Below are 24,377 nucleotides of genomic sequence, written 5' to 3'. Positions count from 1 at the left end.
ATTTGTGAGGTTGACCTGCTTAGAGGCTAATGTCATGAGTAAGAAGAGTTTTATAAATTCTTACCATGCCCTGATGCCCAGTGTCAGTTGTAAAGTATGTTCAAAAATATGTCACAAATCTAAGAAAAAAAGTCTGTATCTGTTAGCTGTTGGTATTGAACAGTGAGGTTGGTCTGAAAAATTCTGTGCACAGGGTTTCCAGCCCAGCTTTCAAGTGCCAGTTTTCATAATTGCTATACGCAGATAATATACATGTAGCTGAAAACAATAATTTTGGTCAAAGACAGCATGCTTTACGTTTCTCCAATTCTCCTCAAATCTTTGGTATGTTACGCCTGGTTTTTTGTAACTGGAAGAAATTACATGTCATGATGTTTATTGGTTTTTCCAGGGAGTTGGGGTTTATGCTGAAAGCTTCTTAAAGAATGCAAAGCTTGAATGCATTCCATTCTCAAGCGATTGGGAATGTCGTTGGTATGGTCAGGGTGTAAATCTTGCAGATGAAGAACAGCTTGAACTTTAACAAAACTTACTCTTTAAAAATAAAAAGGGTGTACAAACTCCAGACAAGTCTCCAGTTTAATGAATTTTGGCTAGACTGTCGTAAAGCAGACTGTGATTCAAAGCATATTGAATGAAAGGTCTTTCTGGTTTTCAGCTTTGTGGATTTCTGTAATGCTTTGCTCACTTGTTTTCACAGGGCAGTTTCCTCGGACTTTTTTCCAGCTGCGGTCATTAATTGGGACTGAACACGTGGGTTATCTCATCTTCTGCGCTTTTTAGAAGCAGGTACGTTGGCAGGGAAATCTGATGTTTTATTGGTTGGGGACGCTGACTTTATCCGTGTGCCAGACAGAATTGTAGGGTTCGGTTAGGGAATTCTGCTGAAGGAACATTTCATTATGCATAGCAGAGTAATGCAGCTTTCTTGAGCGAGTGAAGCTGGTAAGTACTTTGATAAGATTTTTCAGTCCTTCATTTGTAAAGCTGCATTGTGCTGTCTTCTGGGCACAGACTAGCTTTGTAAGGGGTTGTGGAAATTTACTGATGGAATATAAGCTGGGTGGTGTTGTCATCCTGAACCATGTCTTAGAAAAGCTGTATGTAACAGAACAGGTATCTTGAGGTTCTTCATGCTGGGGTCTCAGTACTGCCTTAAGACTTCTGTATTTCTACTTAAATGTCATCATGTAGGAAAGGCTGTGGAGGCTGAGGCTATCACCCAAAATAATTGTGCATTGTATGAAACGATGTTGCTCTGTAATCGTAATTTAATCTCTTCATACATACATTTTGATAGCTTTTGAGCGATTTTGAGTGCTCCCCCCCCTCCCAGTGTTGCTTGCTAACTCTGTGAAGCATTTGCTGAATGGGCAGGCTTTAGTATTCTTACCCTTCCTGTTAAATAGGTAGCTTTATGATAAATCCATCTTGCCTGAAGTTTATTTTAGAAGAACCAGGTTTAAATAGGAATTTCTATCACCCCTTTTTAAAGTTTGAAAAAATTAATAAACGGGAAAGCTATTATGATGGAAAACAATGAATAATTACATGTATAGATTACAAAACTCTTGTAATCTCTGATGTATAGAGGAATGCTGAAATGTGGTCTCCCTAGCTGGCATGGGGGCAGCCGTGGCATTTTCTTGGTGCTTGTGTATGGTGCCACCTATTGTTAGCTATCCCATATGATTTTTTTCCATTTTTAAACGGTAGATAGGTATGTTAACACATTTAAGGGTTTTGTTGTTGTGCTTTCTCTTTGGCTACTAGTACAACACCTTCTCTCTTTAAGTAACAGTAGTAAAAAAAATAAAAAAAGAGGAAAGATGTATTAGTGTAATATTAAAGAATGAGTCACAACCTTTCAGAATTATATGGAATCTTGATAAATATTTATTGTTTTATCAGTCTCTGGATATGCATAATGATGTCTTTTGCTCACTGTCTCATTTTGTTCATTGTCTTACTATTGACATCACTTGTTAGCACTCAGTAAATTGCACTGTAGAGTATACCCTTAGTAACATAATCCAATCAATTTATTTGAGCTGACCCTACACAAAAATCTGTGATTGTTTTATTCCCTCTTCAGAAAGCTGTGTTCTGATGATGGCAAAAAGCTGCCATCCCCTTGCACGTTTACAGGCTGCAGGTTGCCACGTGGAACCATCTGTAGCAAATGGGCATAATGCAAATTTTCCCACTGGAAACTTATTCTAGCAGGGCTGATACAGAGCTGTCTGCACTCTTGACTACTGTTACCTCCATGCTGAGTAATGTGGGTGGTGAAGCCTATCCCAGCAGCTGCTCCTGAAGTTTGCATTACTTCTGACTCACTCAGGAGGGCCCATGTTCCACACCCAGATTACTTTCCCTTACAAGTGGTAGAATGAAGTGAGGGGTGGGTAGTGACTACAGGAAAACATGAAGTGTTGGAACCTGCTGCGATGCTGTCTTCACTAAGCACGCCTCATGGAGTGTGAGTGCTCACTCATGGAGCGTGGTACTGAGGTTCGGGAAAGCACGGTTTTGGCTCAGTGTAGGACCAGACCCAGTTCTGGGAATGAAAACTGATTGAGCTGCTCTGGAGCCGTGTCTCAGAGCTGTGCGTGGTGAAAGAGTGGCTGGCTTACACCTCCCTCCACAAATGCCTCAGCCGGGGTTGCATTTCTCCAGCACACCGTGCTCCTGAGAGGTTAATGTAGTCTGTTACACTGCTGTGCCAGTGTATTATTTGAAGCACCATTATTTTCTAAATTTGAAGTTAAGGTTTTTACTATTGTTGACTTAATACATGCTCCCAGATATTTTTTAATAGCAGCTGAAGAATATGCCTGAGCATTTATTTTTGTCTTGGTAAACACCCTACTGTGGAACTTCAATAATTAACAGATACTCAAACAACAAAGCGTAGTCATGCTCTGCACTGTAGGGTTTAGTCGCACAGTCTGCTTATTCCATAGCGTAATAATTTTTATTAACGTCGAAAAGCAAAACTTTGGCTTTAAATGAAAAAAAAATTTTTTTTCTTGTAAGAAACAATGATAAACTCTACTCCTTCCTTGTTCCTCTTAGCTCTTCTTTCTCTCCAAAAACATTTATTAAATTTTATTGACTTCTACAAAAGTGCAGTGGCCTTTTTTTTTATGTGATATAAAAAGTGGGGGGAAAAAAAAAAAAAGGACTTAAGAGTTTAGATTTCATCCAGCTTTTGTTTAGCCATTGCAGGCTTGATGGCTGTGCATTCTGCATCCTGTTTTCATACTGGTTGTGCTTATTTATGTGAAAAACCCAAAACCACAGACTCTTCTGTCAGGGTGATTCTTTCATCTAGTCGTTAGATTTCTCCTTTTCTACTCACGCAGTAATGTACGAACAGATAATGAGCTAGTAGGGATGTGAACATCACATCAACTCTTTGAATGTTGGAGCTGCATATGTAAGGCCCAATTTAACTGTTAAAATTTTTAAGGATTTCTCAGATTAAGCATGTGATTCCTTACGTTCCCAGGCTATTTAGTGGTCTGTCCACTGGTGAAAAATAGGTAGTTTGGAAATGAAGCTTTTCCTGTTGTTATACCCCATTACCTATTTTAATTTGTCTTTTTCTGATCTTCTATCTTCAGAAAATCCAGGAGCTGGCAGGAGGAGGGGAATGAACCGTGAGGGCGTCCCCGGAAAGAGTCCGGAGGAGATGTATATTCAGCAGAAAGTCAGAGTCCTACTCATGCTGAGGAAGATGGGATCAAATGTAAGATGCACTGTCATAGTCCGTATTTTGTGGCTTTCCAGACAATTTTGTAGTAAGTGGGATAGTGCTTAGTGCGATGGGTGGGTGGTCTGGTTTTATGGCTGAATTGTTTTAGCCATCACTGATAGAACAATTATCTGCAGTTAAACACAATTGATTTTTGCTTAAATATTGAGGCTTGTGACACCTGAAACTAAATTTGAGCATCTGATCATTTTCTATATTTAGTAAAGTTTCTCATTACTGGAAAGATGGCAAAATAAAGCGACTGCTTTAAGGCATTTTTGCATCTCTCCATGAATGCATGATCTACCAGTTTGCTGCCTTGTCCTTGCTGACAGCTGTGGTTGGCCAAATAACAGTTGATTAAACTGTTCAGAGCAGAATAGAAGCAACTGTGACATTTATTATTGGGTGGTATCTTCAGTCTTTCTTCATTTTCCTTCTTGCTGACCGACTCTTTGTACCTCTCCAGCTGACTGCTAGTGAAGAGGAGTTCTTGCGCACGTACGCGGGTGTAGTGAATAGCCAACTTAGCCAGCTCCCTCAACACTCCATTGATCAGGGTGAGTACTGGATTTGTTTGCCTTGTGTTTATTTAACCTGTGAAAACAGTCTGAAAATACCTAATTGAGGTTCCTATACCTCTGTAATAATATGCCACTTAATCTCATCCTGCAATCTGGGATATGTGAGTCATTGCCTGCTGTAATCTTTGGAAGAGAACTAGAGCGTGCTGTTCAACAGGTGGGTTTCTTTTAACAGGGGAAGTCAGTCTTGGCTGTACCCGAGATCTGTTAGGATCAAGAGCATTGAGAAATAACCTATTCTCCAGTATAACTCAAAACATTGATGGCCAAAGCCCTGTGAACTAAATGTAGCTTCCTACCCGATGTAATACATTAAATAGAAATAAATTTTAACCTGATTGATTGTTTTGCTGTAGGTGGAGTTAAATTCAGGTATAGGTCCCTCTAGTTCTGAGTGTGTCTTACTGCAGTCAGTATCGATCCTCTGCATAAGGTGATTTTCATCTAAATTTTTCTGTTTATTCTTAAGCGGGACATCTCTGCTTAAAAAGGAACAGGAGTGGAAGTGGCAAGCACTTTTTTGTTCTCTTCAAACTTGGACTTTCAGAACAAAATAAGATGTAAAGTAGATACAGGTTTGTAAGGTACAAAAGCAGTGTGTTATGCCCATGATAATTTAGTTACTATGGCTGTAGTTGTTTGATAACACTTTTCTCACAAATAAAATGGAATCAGGTAAGAAAATCTTTTGTTTTTCACATTTCCATTAATATGGAAGTGCCATGTTGTTATTTCAGCAGAGTAAGGGGGAAAGTTTAGCAATAGGAGGAATTTGTTTCCTGTTGCATTTTTTAATTTGCACGATGTAATTAATTCCTGGATAGGGGTAGTAGACATGAAATAAGTTTACAAATCTGCTTTGGTTTGTTTAGATTCCAATTAAGGGGATAAAGTATGTGCTGCTTTTGTGAATTCTTTGCAGAAGTCTTGGTAAACAATTGTGTGGCGCTACTCTGAATTTACTAATCTCTTCTGAAGCTTGATGTTTCTCTCTGAATTTTTTTTTTCCTCCCTTTCATAGGCCTCGTGCCAGATCACATTCATAATGTAGAATTTTGCATTGAAGGGAAATTTTAAGACTCGTATGCCAGAAAGAACAGAGTTAAGCAGAAATTTAATATAGATCTAAGACATTTAGAAAACCATTAGAAACACAACCTGCACAAACTTGCTCTTCAGTTTCAAGCCTGTGTGTTCATTCCTCACATAGCTGGGGGATTGATGGAGGTAGATACGCCTGTATATTTTGGCTCAGAATTCTGAAACTTTTCTGCCAGTTTAAAGTGAAAATTTGCTGGTTTCCATCAAAACCTGAGACAGACATGTTCAGTTAAGAAAGACTGTCTTACTTGCAGTTGGCACTTTTCAGCATTATTGCTAAAGCAGATACATGGCTCACAACAAAAATACATGCTGAACTACCTGCCCTTTGGCAAAGAAGAGGTACTAAAAACAGAAGTCCAGCCAGAGGACAGAGCTACTTTGTACAGCTGTGCTCCTGCACAGCTTGATCTTACTTTCTTGTCTAAACTGTCTGGTTTTATTATCTGTAAAATTACATTTTCTCACTTTGCAGAGGGCTCTGGAGACTCAAAAAAAAGAATTTTGACATGAATTTAAAAAGTAATCAAAAGACACCAACTGTTACTTCCTCTGCTTCTAGACTCACTTATCTTGCAGTGCAGGAAATATGAGCTTCATACGTTGTTCAAAAAGTTGCCTTTGTCCCATATTTGAACAGATGCTGACTGATTGTCAGCATTTTCTTAAAGTCCTTGAAGACCCTTAAAACATTGTCCCTCGGGAAGTGAAGTCCACCCTGCTGAGGCTTGCTTTGATCTCATCTGAGACACTGCTCCCTTTCCTGGGAGATCTACCTTTGACCTTCCCAAATTATAATTAAGGTGGTGGCCTGACCATTAAGGTTTTTCTTGGTAGGGGGTAAAAAGAAGAAAGAAAATAGTTAAATATTTAGTGACGTGGGAAAGGGTGTTGCACTTTGCATTTTGAGATAGGCCATCTCTCCAAATTTAGTGAATAGCATGAAGAACAAAGGAAAGTGAGGAAACCTAGCCAAATAGTTTTTCCGTTGGAGATGGATGAAGCTGTAGGATGCTTCATATGTATAGACATAAGCAACTATACATAAGTTCATATGTACAGACAAAAGCAACTGTAATTTATTGCCCAGGACTTTGATTTCCTTAGAAATCTCTTTGGATTCCTAGCAGTCAGTTATGGTAACGTTGTTCTTAGGTGTGTGGCTCACGTGGCAGCAGTCATTGCCATCTGTCCCTACCTTTTGCTATATCCTGGTGTTGATGAAAGGGGAAAGGGTCAATTATCAGAGTATTGGAATAGAGAACACAAACTGTGCAAATGTCCAGTTGCCCATTTTAAGGGAGATTCCATCCCCACTAGATGGCAGTGTCTTGTGCTGAAAAACCCTGGCCAAGTCCACACACGTTTTGAGGGTACTCACATGCTTTGTGTCCTTCAAGACTGCTGAAAGGAATTTTCGTCTCTATTTTTCTGCTGTTTTCATTGAATCTCCTCTGGAGGATATATTTGTTTTTCCTCTATGCAACTTGCACAACAACTAAAAGGTGTGTTATTTAAGGAATATTTTACAAAGAGTTAGTATGCCAGCAGATTTCACAATCTTTTCTTCCACTAGCAGGGCAGATTGCTCCCAGCCTGACTTGCCCCAGACCTATCTTTAGAGTCATTTTCCTCCAGCAGGCACACAAAAGGCAGAAAGCTGTTTTCATACCCCCGTTTTGTTCCAAAAAAGGGAATGACATTTTTGGCCTTGGCACTCTGAAAGCTTTGTTGTAGGCCTGCAGATTTTTGTGTGTCACTTAAAAATGCTGCAGCCTGACTCTGGAATTACAGGAAGGTCGTTTTCTTTCTTTTTTGTTTTTTTTAGAAGAGTATAGAGGATGGATAGGGTAGAATTTTTTAAGCGTATTGCAGCCTCTATTCCAATTTTTATGCTTTTCTCAGTTGTGCATCCATGAAATGCTGTCTTAGGGCAGCTGGCTGGTGGCCTTGGGGTAATCACCTGGGGTGGGACCGCTGAGCTTGGCACTCTGTGCTGCTCACCCCGGTGGTTTCGATAAAGATCTGCCAACTTCGCTGAGCCTATTTGTTTGACCACAGGGAGTCACTGCAACCTATGTGTCCAGTGCCTATCTGCAGCGATGTGACAGGGCAGTGAAGAAAGAAGTTTGTCCTTGTCCCAGCTGAATTCAAGTGCTTGTGCCATAAACCCTCAGAGCCGCTGTTAATAACAGGACCAATGATGTTTGAAGTTCCTCCATGATACTCTGCTGTCTTAGGGTTTAGCAATAGAAGTTAATTGCTAAATTTGGTCAAGAAGCTTCTTAGCATACCTTTGTAATTTTTAACTGAGCCTGAAGTCTGACTCCCCTTCAGTTGGTGCTTCTTTTCTATAAAAAGAGGAGAAATTAAACTCTTTATTTCCCATCTTGCAAACTCCCCTTCAGTTGGTGCTTCTTTTTATAGAAAGAGGAGAAATTAAACTCTTATCTCTTTATTTCCCATCTTGCACAAGGAATGAATCAGTTCAGGTGTACAAAAATCAGTGTTTTAGGATTGTTTACAGGTCTCCTTTTACAGTTGAACTGTACACTTGGAACATCTTCACTCTTGAAGCAGCTGTGCTGTGTACTGTTAAAGCGCATCTTGTTTTCCTGACAGGAAGCTCCAAGCGATTCTGATTGCGTTAGTGAAGAACTTTGTGTAAATCAGCTAATAAGGATGTATGTCCAGGGCTCTCCAATGTCCTGGAGCACACATCACATGAAAATGAGTGTAAATCTTTCTAGCGTGTGTTCCAAGCTGTTTACATTCACAGCCACAACATATATTCGAGCAACAGATCTGTGAAGGGATCTTGAATGACCAGGACATGTACCCCAGTGTTAGTCTCTCTTTTTTTTTTTTTTTCCTTTTAATTCCAGCTCTGTTTACACTTTCTTTTCAGCATATTCTCGGGAAGGACTTGGTACCTCAGTGTGGTGACTCTGATAAGCTTTTCCAGAGGTGCTGTTTCTCCAGCATGGGCTACAGTCCACCAAGAGCAAGGAATGTTTAGGCAATTCAGGTGCCTGGATTCTGTTTATAGCTTGGGATTTTAGCTGGTTTTATTAATACTTTGGACTGTTCACACATTCTCTTCTTCAGCTGATCCAGGCAGTTGTGTTGTATCCATGCCAGTTATGAGGCTTATCTGATGTATTAAATGTTTATCCATTGAACTGCTAGCAGCGGGGATGAGATCTCAGTAACCCAGGAAAGCCTGAACAACAAGTTATAAAACTCTTAGATGAAGTATTTAATTCTTAAATTTCGTATTAAGAGACTGTTAATCTCATGCTCACGTTTTTGAAAACCACTTTATTTTTCCATCATTGCTGCAATGTTAACACCTCTATGAAAGTGCAAAATAGAGAGTGCCTTTTAGCTGACATCTGTGGGCTTTGTTGCTTTGTTCTTATGGCTCCAAGCATAACCGAGGAACCCAAAGGCATCTCTGTTCAAGCAGTGTGTATGCTAGGATGTGATCGTGAGCTGTTTTGAGACGCTAAGATAATAGTTGTCTTCCCTGCATTGCAGCAAGAACTAACGCAGCGCAGACTCATTAGGTTTCTTGAGCTGGAAATGATAAAATTAAGGCTTTCTCATATTTTTAATACAAGCGAAATGCCTCTCAAGAAGTTGCATGCACAGAAGCATCTCCTGTATTTTAAAAAAAACCCCATATTTCCTGTTTCCCAGTTATTTACATTTCTAAATGGTAGGCTAGCACTTGGCTTTCCTAAATCGCTGCTCTGGCAAATAAATGGAAGCTGTGCAGCTAGTAGGCATGATATTTGAATTATACTAAGACCTTGGTGATTACAGCTCTGATGTTCCTATAGCAACAGGAGTGTCGTGCTGGTTCTTGAAGAAAACTGGTCCCTTGGGGAGGGCAAGGCTGCGATGCAAATGCATGCCTCAGCTAGGTTAGACGCATTCTCTGGATGGTAGGGCATTAAAAATGAACCCGAGTTGCTTGTGGAGTTAGGAGGGGGACCATGCTCATGAAATATCAGAGAGCGGTGGAGAAACAGAGCTAGAGGTCTCCTCAGTGTGGTTTTATTCTTCTGAACGCAATGCTTGTTCTAATGTGCTCCTCCTCTCAGCAGTGCATGATGTATTTTTAGACTGCCAGGCTAGGATACTAATGCTGGGAATTTCAGAGAAAAGTTGATGTTTAGAAGATAGTTGCTGGAAGGTGATTGAAGAAATGTGCGTATAGAAAGATCTTGAGGGAAGTAAAGAATTTTTTTTTTAATTTGTCAGCTTTCAGAAATTCATGACAGGTTTAACCTTTTGATCTCTGAAGGCTTTTTGAGTTTAATTAATTTTGCAGGTGACTACAAACAAATCAGGTGTATGTATCTATTCGTCATTCAAAGAACACTTGGAGACGGCAGCTGTTAGATGTGTCAGTTAGCGTCTTCCTTTGTGTGAAGGTAATGTGGTTTTAATCCAGCTTGTACCCTACTGGCTTGGTGTCGCTGTAGCTGGGCACGTGCTGTGGGAAGCATTGGCTGGAGTCATCGTGGTGACTGCAAGCTAGGTGAAACGACTTCATTTTCTGAAACCTCGGTGAAATGATCAGCGGTTGCATGTGCTGAGCTCAGTGGCTGTCTGCAGTCTTCACTGCTGTGCGGTGAAGTCACTTGACCTTCCCATCACCTTGGCTTGCTAAGGCTCAAGTGCAGGTGGTGCAGAAGAACTACTAAATTCAGACAACTGCAATCAGAACATAATTGCACAAGGATTTTTTTTTTTAATATTAGTGGGTTAAGACTGTGACTACTGCTTTTTAAGATAGGACATAAGCCTACCAGTTAATTATTTTTAATTTCTAGGGAGAATGAGGGTGGGAAAGTGTAAGGCAGAAGTGGGAGAAGTATTTGTGTGTCTGAAAGTCTATGGCAATTAATTCATGCAAAGATGGGGAATATTTTGCGGAGTATATGTAAGTCCCTACTTCAGTGTAGGAACGTGTTCCCAGAAAAGGGACAGCGGTGACGGAGAAGTCGTATGTATAGAATGTAGGTCAGGTGTAAGTGTGCCTTTGTCATTGTTCTATACTTTAATTACTGGAAGTGCAAAGCTCAGTGAAGGATGTGCTAAAAGTAAACGTGGTTCACCGTCCTATTGTGTAAGTTGCAGGCTCTTGGCAGTGTGCAGCTTAACTCCATAACCTGTGCCCTGCTTTTTCGATTTATTTTCACTTGCTTGGAAAGAAAACATCCGTTGTGGAGGCCAAGTGGGTCTGCAGCAGGAGCTCTGTTCACTGGTACCTTACTCCCCACTTTCTTTCACCCCACAGAAGCCCCTGCTCTTTTCTCTGCAGATGTTTGTACACGAGCAGAGGCGGCTGTAGAATTGCTTAATGAGCAGACTCGTTAGACTGCTTTCATTTAACTCTGGATAGTTTGGGTTGTAGGACTGGACTTGAACAAAATGTGCTTTTGTGCTGAGAAATGCCAATGACCTTTTTCTGGACAGCTGTCATGCAGGGGGCTTTTGTTATAGAACGTCTTCAAAAATAGTCCTGCTCTGTAAGTGGCTCCTGGGAGGTGGAAAGGACTGACGAGAGCATCCCTTTCATCTGCGTACAGCACTGTACCCTTACTGACGTTCAGAGTAGTTTTCCATTCTGTTTTCAAATCACTGAAATGCTCTTTTAAACCTGGTAGCATTTACTGCCCTTGTAGAGGTTCTGGCATTGTTATCACAAACTACTCACCTTACAGGTATGAAGCTATATCCCCTTTTCCCTAGTCCCCTGAGCAAACTGGTTCCAGAGCTGGGAAATACTACTGCTTTTTACGTCCCAGTCAGGAGTCACGGTGCTTATGAAGAACGGAGACATCCTGAACAACCACCTGTCTCTTTGGTTAGTGAATATAGCACAAGGCCACGAGGTGCAGTACCCAAGGGGCAGCGATCCCTGTGCTCTGAGTGACTGGGCTGACATTGCCTGGGAACCGTCGGTTTTGGTGCGAAGTAGATGGTCCTGTCCACGCTAGCGTCAGATTTGATAGCCTGCAAGAACATTCTGTGTGGCTGCTGCTGTTTGGACAAAGGATAGCTTCCTCTTTGTAATGAGGTATCACCTCACAAAGGATCAAGTTGGATCTTTAATGTGGGAATGAAAGAAATCAGCATAGGCTTGAGTCTTTGCTGCGAGATGTTGTTCTGTTGGGTGTTGTGCCCTCGGGTTAGCCACCCACTTACTTGTCTACCTGGAAGATATTATTATCTTTTATTTGATAGATAAAATTGTCTTTTTAAAGGCAATTGCCTGAGGCTTTTGCAAATGCTGGGTTATGTGTAATTCCTGCAAATGAAAACATTGGCGGTTCTACCAAATAACAAAAGGAACTGAGGAGGGAGCAGGAAATAAAACTGCACAGAATTGTCTATATAAGCTTTAAAACTGTATCATGAGACATAGGAATATATCACTTCTTATATTTTATTTTTTCTCCTTCCTTTCCAAAATGAGGAGCTAAACCCCTTTTGCCACCTCTGGCCTTCACTGCTGTCCTGTTTGTTCCTGTATATTGTTTTCCCTGGTGTTTTGGACGAACTCTCTAACATTGTGTTGCCATCACATTTCAGAGTATAGGACCACTTTTCTGCTCATTTATGAAAGTTTTAGGTAAAACTGGTGCAAGGCCAACCGTTGAGAAAGTGCAGTCATCATCTCCTGTTCAGCCCAATGATTATCCTTTCAAACACAATTCAGTTTCATCTTCCCTGAACTAATTTTTTACCCACCTGATTGCCCATCCTAATTGCCAAAGTACCATTTGGGAAACTATGTATTATGAAGTGCTGAACAACGACAGAGAGGGAGCGTGCTTTCTGGTGATGTTATGATAAAAAAACCCCTCCAAAACCATGCACTTTGTCCACGAAGCCCGATAACTTTAAAACTGTGGTGATTGTACTTAGCTAGGTGGTAAAACAAGCGTACTGCATGCTGACTGCAGTACCTTTGGCAGTGAAAGGCCGAAACCTTGAATTCTAGGGTTTTTCCTTTAGGATGCACGTAATAATAATTCAGGAATACTGTAGGTATTCAAGCTATTCCCACACTTTTACACAGTACTCATTATTGCACCCTTGCTTTTTCTGCAAGATAGAACACTGGTTAAAATTTGGCTTTTTCTGGTTTCCTTTTGTTTTGACGAGCTGTATTTCTTGTACTCCCTTCTCTTTTCCTATTCAAAGTCCAGGCAAATGGAAAGTTACCCAAAATTCAGATTGACGGTGACACTGGTATTGAAGCTATGCTGGGCGGGTCTAGAAAACTAGAGCAGGAGCTAGCAGCGTGTGAACCTGCTCTTCAGAGAGAGCTGTTTGGATTGTGAAAGCCAAAAGGAACTGCAGAATTCCCGGCATCCTTTGTGCCGAAAGCTATTTCTGCTCATCCTGTGTTTCACCGGGCTGTGTGCTCGGCACCGGAGGCTGTGCAGGGAAAGCAGGGAGTGTTGGGGATGGGCAGCAGCACTGACCTGGGTGTTCTGGGGTTGCACGATCATCTGGAATGAAATGTCCTTTTCTGCAGGAAACCTGTGAGGATGCTTGTAAGAATTTTCTTTTCTTCATCTTGAGACTGTGGAAAGGGGAGACCCCAGGAAAACAATCAACATCTGTTAAGTAATCCAGCTCATCTCGTGTGCTGATGTGACGTGGTGGTGCGGTTGCTAGGCTACTCCAGCTGATCTGGACTTGCTTAGCCAAGCCTCCTCCACTTGAAAGGGGGATGGATGGATGTAAAACACAGGGGCAGAGGTTGCGCTTTACGTGCGTTTGCTTTCTTAAGGCTTCTAAGTGTCATTACTCCCTCCTCTTCTTAGCACAGAAGTGCTTTTCAGGATCCTTGCAAGTAAAATCCTTCTTTTTGTGGAGGCTAGTAGTTGATTTTTTTTTTTTTTTAAATGCATCAGAACATGGCAACTTGTTAAGTCAGAGCTGGATCCGAGTGCTATATATCATTTCTGTTTTGATCAAGAGAAAAACAGTTTGTGGAAGACATGAAAAGGGAGATGACTGCAGGGCTTCTGAGTGCTGGCAAGAGGCTGTATCACAGCAGTTTTTGATGTGGTTCTGTAAGATAGGGGTCCTACATATGAAAAACCAACTACTGCTTGGTCCTTAATATTTCCTCCTTTGAGTACGTATAACAGATAAATTGTGAAGTGTATAAAAATAAATGTAGTTGCATTTCATAAGCATTGACAGCTTTTAAGGATGTTAGCAAGGGGAATTTGCAACTTTCTCCCATTTTTTGGCCACTTTTCCTTCTATATCACAGCTGAAGAGCAGATTAGATAACTGAGAAATTGAATTCGTGTAACTATAACAGATGTGGAATTTTTATTAGTCCTCTTTCTTTTACCTTGTATGCAGATGCATAGGCAGAAGTTGCTCGGGGCACAAAGCCGAAATCTGCTTCTTGATATGCTGATGTAAAAGACTGGGGTGTTTTTACGTGCTGATGCTCTGTCCAAGTTGAATTAGAACTTTCCAAACTCTAGTAAGAGAATTCTGTGGAGCTGATCGGTTACCGAATGGGGCAGGCAGGCAGTGTTTCTTTCGGCATTTCATCCGTTGTTGTCTAATCCTTTCATAGAAGCTTTGAAGAAAAACTTAAGTGAAATTACCCCAAGCAGACTGAATAAATTAACGAAGGCCAAAATGGTCACTGCGAGTCATGTGTTGCACATAAACACTGAGGAGCATTTGCATGGAGGAAATAACTGTTAGAAATTATTTAGACAGTGACTAGTGGGTTAATTACATTTTCTAATCAGATAAATGCTCTTAGAGAATCTACAGATGAAAGAAAGCATTTACTTTTATCTGAATTTCTTAGGGATCAGATTTTTGCCAGTGCGTTCATCCCTTCAGGGTTGTTTCACAGTTCTTGTCTAGACTGGAGGTATTGATTTAAACCTCTGCTTTGACACTGCTGTATGATGTATTTTTACTTCCGTGTTGTCCTGAAGACATTACTCTTTAAGAGCCTGTTAGGCTATGCTCTGTTGTTAGGAAGTCCAGAGATCTTTTCTGAAGATCTTGGGGTATATTTTTGAAGAGTGTCGCTGGGATGTTCTTTACAAGCCTTTATCAGACGTGATTCTCAAGCCTTTCAGGTCTTTCTACTACAAAAGATCACACAGGTTTGCAAAGACTTGCACATGGTTATAAGGAGGTAATAACATCTTTCTGTGCTTAGGGAACGTGTGTTTGGATGGCAGTCATACACAGTTGATCATCTCAAAAAAAAAAAAAAAATCTGCTAACTTTAAAAGTCCACACACTGAATTCCTCTGGAAAATATTTTTTCAGGCTAGGGATAAAACATTAATTAGCAAAGCTGTGTCTGGGCAAATGGAAGCCTTCAGTTTGAAAGAAAATACTGCATTTCCATTAGAGAATGGAGAGTTTTCAAGACATGTTAGTTTATAAAGGGTGCTGAAGTGATGGGGGGTGAGGGGAGCAAAAACCTGCAGCTGACCTATTAAAACAATTTTTATTCTTAAAACCAAAGAGTAATGATTATTTAGATGTAAAGATAAAGAATATCTAAACTTCACTTAAAAAGGACAGTGTGATGCATAGGGCAGTGCAAGTCGTATTGAACAGTTGAGCTCCTCGTACCACAGAGAAACTCAATAAATTTCTTATGCAGTGTCAGGGTTTACAGAGGAAAAAAAAGATTATTTCTACACGCCTGTGGTGACAATCCTATGATTTTTTATCTTTAAGTGTTGTTGCTTAGAAAATGTGAAAGCAAGGAATACTTGATTTTCTTTAAAAACAAACTGATTTCCTTAGGCTTGCAAAGGAACACTTGAAATATGCTGTTGAAACATTTAGACCACTTCAGTTTCCAGTCCCAGAAAAACAAGAAAACTCAGCTTCCTCTTCTTTCTGTCTTCTTTTTCCTTTCCTACTGATTTTATGGATGTGTAGAATGACAGTTTGGGTACTGCATCTCTCCACTGTTCTCTAAAGGAAGTGATTATGGGACACATTTTCCTGTATCCATTGTTATTACAGGTGCTGAGGATGTTGTGATGGCATTTTCCAGATCAGAGACAGAAGACAGAAGACAGTAACTACAGGATACCTGAGCAACACAGAACTGGAGAGGACACTGAGATTCCTGAAGATAGAGGAGGATGACTGAGCATTAATAAGTCCCTTTGCCCACCCTAATTGTTCCTTGGTATTCCTTCTCCTTGTAATTTTGTTTCCCTTTGCCCAACCCTCAGAATGCATCTCACAGCCATCTATTCCTGTAAGTTTTTGCTACTCAGCTGGGCTGTGTTAATTGAGGACAAACCTAAAGGTGTATTTTTGATTGGCTGAAAGGCACAGGCTGTGATTGGCTAAAGGAAGACCATTTCTCGAACTTGACCAATGTAAAACTTTTATCTTGCATTTTACTTTATATTTTAAAGAAAGTCTCTTGACACCCTGCTTCTAAAGAAGCTTGTCATGCTGTGGTGCTTACGAAACGTGTGAATTTGCAGAGGGTTTGATTTGGCTGCGTAGAACTGGAAGCAACTTGTAGTTGGTTGGCGATGCAAATGCTTTCTCTTCAGTTGGCTTGCAGGTATTTTGCTGACTTCGACATTTTTTTTGCTGATGTTTTGGTGCATTGGTTATTTCTTTATTCTTACTGTCGGGGGGGAAAAGACACATGTGCTTTGCAATATTTATTACACCTACACACATATAAATGCTTGCTTTTTGGGGTTTGTTTTGGGTTTTTGATTGGCTTTGACATCATGTTTTTGATTTCCTATTGGCTGCAGTGTTTCTGATGCAATCAGTTTTTCCATACTCATCTGCTCTGTGGCCTCGAGCTCTTTTGGGAGCATGTGTCGAAAGCATATTTAGTTCAAGTCATCTACCTGTTTGAGCTGGAACACGGAGATCACCAGCTGCCCTGGGCTGCTGTGTGGGCTGCGCTATGAACTCCTGGCAGACTTGGCTGTTCAGGTGGCTTCTCTTTGCTTCCGACAGAGGAGCTGTAGATATTTTGCAGGAATTGCAAGAATGAGATCTATGGCTGTGACATGAACTTGCCAAATTTGTATAGAGAATATGTGAACCTGTTTAAAATACTGCATATAGTTCCACTTTAACCCTTTAATTGCTGCACAAGGCTAGCTTTCACCTAAGGAAAAATTAACCATCAGTAACTTAAATCCAGCTTGCACTGGGCTTTAATAAACTAAGTTTCTAGTCACTTGAAAATCTGTATGTGGTTTGGCTCCTTGCAACTGTTCAGTGATACGGGAATTATCTAAATCCTAAGGTAGTACTGTTTTCCTGAGGCACTGTTCCTAGAGGCAGTAGCGCTGCATTAAGCTGTCTCGTAGTGAGTGTACAGGTGACACTCTCATGTTTACTCTCTTAGTAGTTGCAGGGCCTTAAAACACACACATATGCATTTACAGCTGGACAACCTGCACTGAAATTATCAGAGTGCACTGACTGTTCCGGAACCTGCACAGAAAATTTCTAGCACTGCTGCCTAAAACCAAGCACTTCATTTTCTCTCATATGTGCGGGTTATTTTTACAATACTTCTCAATTTTCCTGTGGGTTGCACTGATTTCAAGATGTTTCAAGATCTATTAAAGCAGAACTCCCTTCACCTCTTCCGGGTTCCTTTCATGTGACTGTTAATTTATTTGACGTAACAATTCCAGAATCTGACTATGACAATATAACCATTTTCATGGAAAGAAATTATGATGACAGGATGCTGTTATGGCCTCAAAATGAGGAGGAACCTTGAGAGAAACCATGGAATGTATGCAAAAGGAAGAATGGACTTGTGAGCACAAGGAAGGAAATTATCTTGAGTAAATAAATACTGGATAATGAGAAAACTGTGCATCTATTTATGAAAAAAACCCTTTTGAATCAGTTGCAGCTTTGTAAGGTTCAGTGTGAAAGTAATAAACCTTTTACCCCTGTTTGTTGGGGCCAGATAAGAAATCTATTGAAATAAACTGGGATGAGCCCAAAAGTTTCTTTACATTTTGACCTGGTTGCCTAGGAGGCACTTTAACTCGGGTGCAAAGAGGGGCAGCCCTTAAAGGGTTAATTTAAGGGGGTACGTGTTTCTGGCTGCTGGCTGGAGTGAATGGGCTGGATTGTGGTGGCCTGTTGTTGTCAAGCTGACATGCATCCTCCGTGTGTATCTATGGCATTTCTGAGCTGTTAAATCTTTCCAAGGAGAAAAGTGAAGTGTTTATGTGGTTTAATCTTTTCACTAAAAATGTAACTGTTGGGAGGAGAAAATACAGTTTTTAATAGCTCTTCTTGTTTCTTATTGATTTATTTTACTGTGTTAATCTGCCAAATGGAAAATACTTCTTCACCTTTGTGGAAGACTTCCCTGTAGGCTCCAAACTTGGGAGTCCTGAGTCATATGTTGCAGATGATGCATTGAGAAAAGGCACATGTGTTGTATATAACATGATTTGGGATCCAGAAAGTGGACGAGATGTAGAATTCTCTTGAGAATGGATGTTCTTGCTTTGTTACCTGTGTGCTCTCCCCCTCCTTACTGGTGATTTCTTAACTTTAAGCCAGGACTGGAAGACGTACAATAAAGAATTCATATATAAATCAGGGAGAAAGTAGTGGATAAGAGGGCTTTCCAATATTCACCTTGAATTAATGTTTCTTAAGTATTGATCTTCTTGCTATGAAAACTAAATCCCTATTACCGCTGTGGAGCCTGGATTAATTAGAGGTAGAGAAACCTGCACAGAGTACATCAGCATGCTTTATTGTATGTACAGATTTCTTTAGCTTTACCTTCATGCTTTTGCCTTCTTAAGAAAGCCATTACTAATAAAAATAAGAAATCCAGGTGTCTGAGGTCAGGTGAGTATAGATCTAAACTGAAATGCATTTGTATATAGAAAAGGCTGTACAATTCAACTGCTTACCAAATAGTGCTTAAGGCATTCAGTAAGGGAGAGTAAAAGCTTTAGAGGCATCTTTTAAAGCAGCATGCATCCTTTGGGTGGTCTCTTTGGGAGGCATGTTCCTTCAGGTATTCAAAATGTGCTGTTGTACTTCCCTTACTTACCTTATCATCTACCTCTCCTCACACACAGTGTTTTCCAGAGCTTGAGGAAAAGATTTAGAGCTGAATCAGATTCTCCTCTCATCTCTCTCCAGATGGGTAGCAATTGCTCGAAGTGTGGTAGGTCATTGTGTCTGTGAGTAGTGCCCGTGGTAAAGGAAAATGAGACTCCACCACTCACATAGGCCTTTAGATTGATTCTCCCAGGTCCTAAAATAAACCCTGGAGTAACAGAACCTGTGAGCTGGGGGCACAGCAGCACTTCAGAAGGAGCTATTGCTGGAAAGAAGCTGGACCACTGACTAAGCTCTCTGGATTTTTTGTTCCTATTCCCATCAAAGCTAAGTAGTTACTGTGAAGTTGTCTCTTCCTCTTGGCTGTTCAGTGGCCTGTGTGAAAGTTTCTAATGTTTTACCATTAAATCTGTTTCTGTTCCATAAGGTCTGTATTTCTAATTCACCAGCAGCCTGAATAGTTCTGAAGATTAAATGGCCGATGAATTCCCAGACCCCTGTTCACCTATAGAAGAGATCATCCTAAATAAGACTTTGGGGTCACATGTGGGATAAATGTCTATGGCTGTTGAGGATCTCTTACAAGAATAGAGCAGTGCCACGTCGAGCGTTATTAGTGGTTTGTAATGCAGGAGGGAAAAAAGGCCAAAAGCTGGAAGCTTTGAATCAAATACAGGTAATGTCTTTCATTAAAATAATTCCCAGCACACATACCGAGTGCCTGGGCGATGAGGGGAATGTGTGACTGGGATGGTTCTGACCAGTCCTTCAGCTTTCTTTTTGGTCTCTTGCTTCCTCAAGGACTGTGTGACAGAGCTGACAGCAAAAAAGGCTGCGGGGCACTGAGACCAGCAGAAACCGACAGTGCAGTAGGAACGATTTCTGGAGGTTTAGGAAATCCTGAGTTGTAGTCAGTCCCTACAAAAAAAGGGTCCTTGGTGAGTAAGCTGCTCTTCCTCATTGTTCCCCATCAGTAGCCGTGTTCCAAAGCTTAGCTGTTAACACAGAGCTTTTCAGAAGCTTTGTTACCAGTGCAGAATAGTTGGTTTAGGTGTAAGAGTTACGGGAGTGCTCAAGGGTTGCACGGTTGCTGCCTTGGTGGGATATTTGCTGAAAGCAGCACATTTTTAAATCAACTGACGGCAGTATGGTACATCTACCCTCAGCATCAGCCAGTTCAACGCTGGGTTGACCTGGGTGTGTTCGTTACTCGGCCCTGCAGTCAGAGGTGTGTGGTGAGTGCAGGGCAAACCCTTCCCTGGTCACAGCATCAACAGGAGATGTATTTTCAAATTTCTTTTAGTTGAAATGTTTTCATTTGCTTTATTTCACCTTCCGCTGCAGCGTACTGTGAAGGGTCCTGTCAGGCCTGGATGAATTATTTCAATGCACCTTGGCAGTATGAATGGCCTTGCACAAAACTAACTTTTAAAGGTGTTAATGTGCCAAATTTTGGTAGTGATGAGCCAGGCATAGTGCTGATGAGTGTGCAGCCTCAGGTGTAGCATGATCAGGTGGCTACAGTGCTTGCATCCTGCAGATGTACCCTGTGCATCTGTGACTTCGTGCACAGGTCACTGGATTGCTGTGGTTCATCCAGGTCTGCCGTGGAATTGCTCTGTAAATACAGCAAGTCCATACCGATACTTTTCTCTACAGTTTCCCTTAAACCTCCTCGTTCCTGATGTTTTTCAGTTTTACAAATACAGAAGTGCTGTAGAATAGGAGCACTGTTAATACTTAGCAAGGAAAGAGGAGCTTGGATCTGTGCCCTGTCAGACTGTAGTAGGTTCCCAGCTGTGGAGCCCCCAACATCAGAAGGGCACGGAGCTGTTGGAGCAAGTCCAGAGGAGGCCCCGGAGATGCTCCGAGGGCTGGAGCCCCTCTGCCATGGGGACAGGCTGGGAGAGTTGGGGGGTTCAGCCTGGAGAAGGGAAGGCTCCAGGGAGACCTTACAGCCCCTTCCAGTGCCCGAAGGGGCTACAAGGAAGCTGGGGGGACTTTTTACAAGGGCCTGTAGTGACAGGACAAGGGGTAACGGGTTTAAATTGAAAGTGGGGGGGGTTAGATTGGACATCAGGAAGAAATTCTTCCTGGAGAGGGTGGTGAGGCAGTGGGACGGGTTGCCCAGAGAAGCTGTGGATGCCCCATCCCTGGAAGTGTCCAAGGCCAGGCTGGATGAGGCTTGGAGCAACCTGGTCTAGTGGAAGGTGTCCCTGCCCATGGCAGGGGGGTTGGAACTAGATGGTCTTTACGTTCCCTTCCAACCCAAACCGTTGTGTGATTCTATGCCAAGACAGAAATCACCTACTGTCTCCTGAGCGCTGCTTTCCTTTCCTTCGCAGCTGATTCGCCCTAAGCAGAATTCCTTCAGATGTTACAAACAACCTGACGAGTTTCCTTTGGTGCCTGAAGCACTTCAGTTTTGGGGATTGTTTATTTTGAAAAAGAGAATGTTTTGTTTTAAGCTTTATAACCTGGCCTGCCTACAAGCTGCCTCACGTAGCAGCACAAAGTAGTTGATGCACAGAGCTTTTCGCTGTCCTGACCTTTGCCAGGTTAACTGCCGATGAATGCCAGTCTGTGACCAGAGGCCTGTGAAACTCCAAAAATAAACTTTCAGCCTTTAACAATTGCAGTATAAACTCTAACCCAGATGTGGACTGATGCATCTCTACTTCAGTTTTTCACCTTAGATATTTGTCAGTGCTACCCAGCACCTCAGCTCTTGGGAACCCCGCAGAGAAAAAGGCCCTTTACCCACTCCGAGTGTAACACAAGCGGTTAATAGCTGTTTTTCTTCCAAGGTTGTGAAATACTTCTGGTTAACCTTGTCACTTCAAATTGGTTGAGTGGAATCCCAAGGTTACATCTGTGTTCTGAGTCTGAAAATATTCGGGACGCATTTAGCTGGATTTATGTTTGAATAGGTATTTAATTGTGTTCTTGGCTTAACTGCTGTGGTTTCAGCCCCAAGCAACGAGTTAGCTGCCTATCTTTCACTTGCACTGCACGCCACTTGTATAGCTAATTTCAAATTTCTGAAGACCCACATCGTAATTAGGTTATTCAGACGTGCAGAGATTGCTGTTTACACTGTAGTCCATGTGTTGTCACATAAAACACCTTCCCGTTTTCAGTGAGGTGAAAGCAGCTGTATTACTGATATGTGGCCATCACTCAGAACTTTTCCTGATGCTTCGATATCCCAACTGATAGAAGAAACAAGGATGATGTTCTGAAAATACCTTTCCCCAGGTGAGAGGAATTTTGCGAGATGAGCACGGATAACACAAGTTCAAGCCAAGGCTTGATGCAGAGATACACCAGAACGTGGCTCCAAAACCTTGCTCTCTAGCTGTTCTAGCTATAGGGTTTTGGTTTAAACTGCCACAAGAGCTCAAAAGTTGTGTTTGTTTCCTGCCCTTAGCCTGTTCCTGCAGAGAAGCCAGATGCGTAATTGTCCAAGACTGCAGAGCAACTCGTGACTGGAAGTGACACAGCTCTGGATCGTGGCGAGTTGGCAAACGGAGCCGTGTGTTCAGCTGCAGTGGTGAGGGGGTATGGCACTGCAACTAGCTGTTGTCTTCGTAGCGTAGGGCAAGGCTATGGTGGACTCGCTGCTGGGGGGTTAGGTTTGGGGTTTTTAGCTGTGTGAAGGGTTGGAAGGTTTCTGTGATTTCTGAGGATGCTGCTTCAGAAGAGAGCAGCTTTGACTGTTATTTGTGATGTGTGTTTGTTTGTCCCATGACGTAGGAGAATGCGTGACGTTACTTGGTCGTGGTACGACAGAGAAGCTCGTGTTGCTGCTGACTGTGCGGTGTAATCTGTTTTCAGCTCTCCCTGTGAGCACCTGATCAGAGCGCGCAGCGTAAATTGCGTTGACCCTGATTGGAATGGTACCCAAGCGTTCTCCTTCCGTTTTTTGTCATGTGTCTCGAGTGCCTGGAGCAGATAAACGACGACGTGTTGCCAGACCGATGTCTGCAGCTAATGCCTGAATCGTGCGCCCGATGCCTGGTCACAGCTGAGTGGGGAGTTCTCTTGTGCAAGTAAAACAGTTCACAGCGTAGTCTGTACTCTTATTTGATGGTGTGGTTTTTAACGGCTAGGTTCTGCAAAATATCTGGCCTGTGTGAGGAGGGAGATAAGGGCAGGTCAAGAATGGATGAACTTCTGTAGGTGGAAGCCGAAGGGGAGGATTCTGCCTCGCTGTTGTGTTCTCATAAGCTTCTTTGAGCCTGGCGAGATGGTAATTAAACTGGACAGAATCTTAAGCTTTTGACTTGCCTCGCCAGCAGCACCAGACACAGCAAGGAGCTGTGCTGCACGCTGGCGCTGGAGCATGCTCACCTGCCTGGACCGTGTGGACCCACAGCAGAGCCTGTTGTTTCACTCTGGCCTTGACCTTGAGGTCACAGTCCTCTGAAACCAAGCATTTGGACTTGACCTAACTTGTGTAGTTACATCATCATTTTTACTTCCTCTCTCCTCTCTAAACGTAGCAAAGTCTATGTCGGGAGATTGGAGCAACGCAGGGAATTAAATCTTTTCGCTTTCAGTGCTGTTGTCAAAAGGAGGAGGCAAGACTTAGAAAACTGAGAAGTGTGTAGATTAACGACCTAAGAGTGACAGAGGAAAGGCTTTCTGAGGGTTTTGCAGGCACCAGAACCAGCAGAGCTCAGATACGTACCTCCTCTAGTAAACCATAGACTCACACTGCTATGTATGCAGAGGTTCACAGCTCATATCCTTCTACAGAGAACATCTTTTTCTCTGTCCTTAGAGGTTTAATAGAAAATTCGCCTAAAAAAGCACCACGGCGTTAAGTACTGTTGAGCTGGATCACAGAGAATGAGGTCTTTATAGCAAGATCCCAGACCTGCTAGTGCTTGCAGCTTGAAGTCAGCACCTTGAATTCAGCTTGGGCAGGAGGAACGTTAAATTCGGCTGTGTCAAAGCCACAAAAATACCTCTGAAACACAAGTGCTGTTAGATGGGTGTCACTCAGGGATCATAAGCAACATGAAATCTGCAGGTCTGGGTGGAGCTTCAGCCACAATGGAATTGGTTCTGCAATTCTAAAATGACACATACTGACATCTTTGCAGGAGAGGCCACATCGCTTCTGTGATCTGATGGGTAGTGTATTCTCCCTTCTGGGCAGAGAGAAGAGGTTGTGTGTCCTTTCTTTAGTCTCTTCTCCTGGCAGAGGGCAGTGAGTTGGTTCCTGTCTGGGTCAGAATAAATCTTTCTGAAGGTGGTTACCACCATTCTTGTTTAAAGCTACTAAAAAGGGGGGGGGAGCAGTAAGAGGGGAAAGAGAGAGATTAAAGGGAAAAACCCAGTAGGTTACTAATGCATTTTTCTCTGTGCTGGAGGTTAAATAATATTTTATGCATGTGACAGAGATACTGTGATTAAGGAGCTGTCAGGCAGAATGAGGGCTGGGCAGCAAAGGGACCAGAGATGCTTGAGGGAAAAGGGTATGAAGATGTTCTAATGCTGAAGTCTCTTGTGCATATCTAGCATATGATGTGTGGCTTTGTGTGCTTTTCGCTGAAGAAAACGGCTATTATACAGATACTTAGGGTTTTTTCCCCTTCGCTGCTCAAGTATCTTTTCTGTCTGAGATGTCTCACTGGTTACTAGTGACATCACTTCAGAAAATGGTCACAAACTCTCATCTATGCTGTTTGTCTAGGGCTAGGACTGTAGAATGGCATATGGGGCCTACAAGGAAGCTGGGGGGGACTTTTTACAAGGACCTGTAGTGACAGGACAAGGGGGAAAGGGCT

At 42.1% G+C, this 24,377-nt stretch overlaps 1 protein-coding gene across 1 annotated transcript; it reads left to right on the top strand.

Moving 5' to 3' along the window:
* The first annotated feature begins 761 nt into the window (after positions 1-761).
* CTNNBIP1 (catenin, beta interacting protein 1) lies at positions 762-16,185 on the top strand. Its single transcript, XM_010151323.1, has 4 exons — positions 762-789; positions 3,630-3,754; positions 4,230-4,320; positions 15,508-16,185. Exons 2-4 carry the CDS (start codon positions 3,659-3,661, stop codon positions 15,564-15,566), a joined length of 246 nt encoding a protein of 81 aa, XP_010149625.1. The 5' UTR covers positions 762-789; positions 3,630-3,658; the 3' UTR covers positions 15,567-16,185.
* Positions 16,186-24,377: the final 8,192 nt, after the last annotated feature.

This window comes from Eurypyga helias, unplaced genomic scaffold (assembly GCF_000690775.1).
Source record: "Eurypyga helias isolate BGI_N326 unplaced genomic scaffold, ASM69077v1 scaffold3545, whole genome shotgun sequence".
NCBI classification, from domain to species: Eukaryota; Metazoa; Chordata; class Aves; order Eurypygiformes; family Eurypygidae; genus Eurypyga; species Eurypyga helias.
Note: the sequence above shows the minus strand (reverse complement) of the source record. Positions and strands in the feature narration are given on the sequence as shown.

What these genes read in the sequence shown, in the direction of transcription:
- CTNNBIP1 (XM_010151323.1), top strand. Translation starts at nt 3,659, where the DNA reads ATGAACCGTGAGGGCGTCCCCGGAAAGAGTCCGGAGGAGATGTATATT. An exon ending in TGAGGAAGATGGGATCAAAT is followed by an intron (nt 3,755 to 4,229) that starts GTAAGATGCACT and finishes GTACCTCTCCAG; the next exon opens with CTGACTGCTAGTGAAGAGGA. An exon ending in TCAACACTCCATTGATCAGG is followed by an intron (nt 4,321 to 15,507) that starts GTGAGTACTGGA and finishes TTGTTATTACAG; the next exon opens with GTGCTGAGGATGTTGTGATG.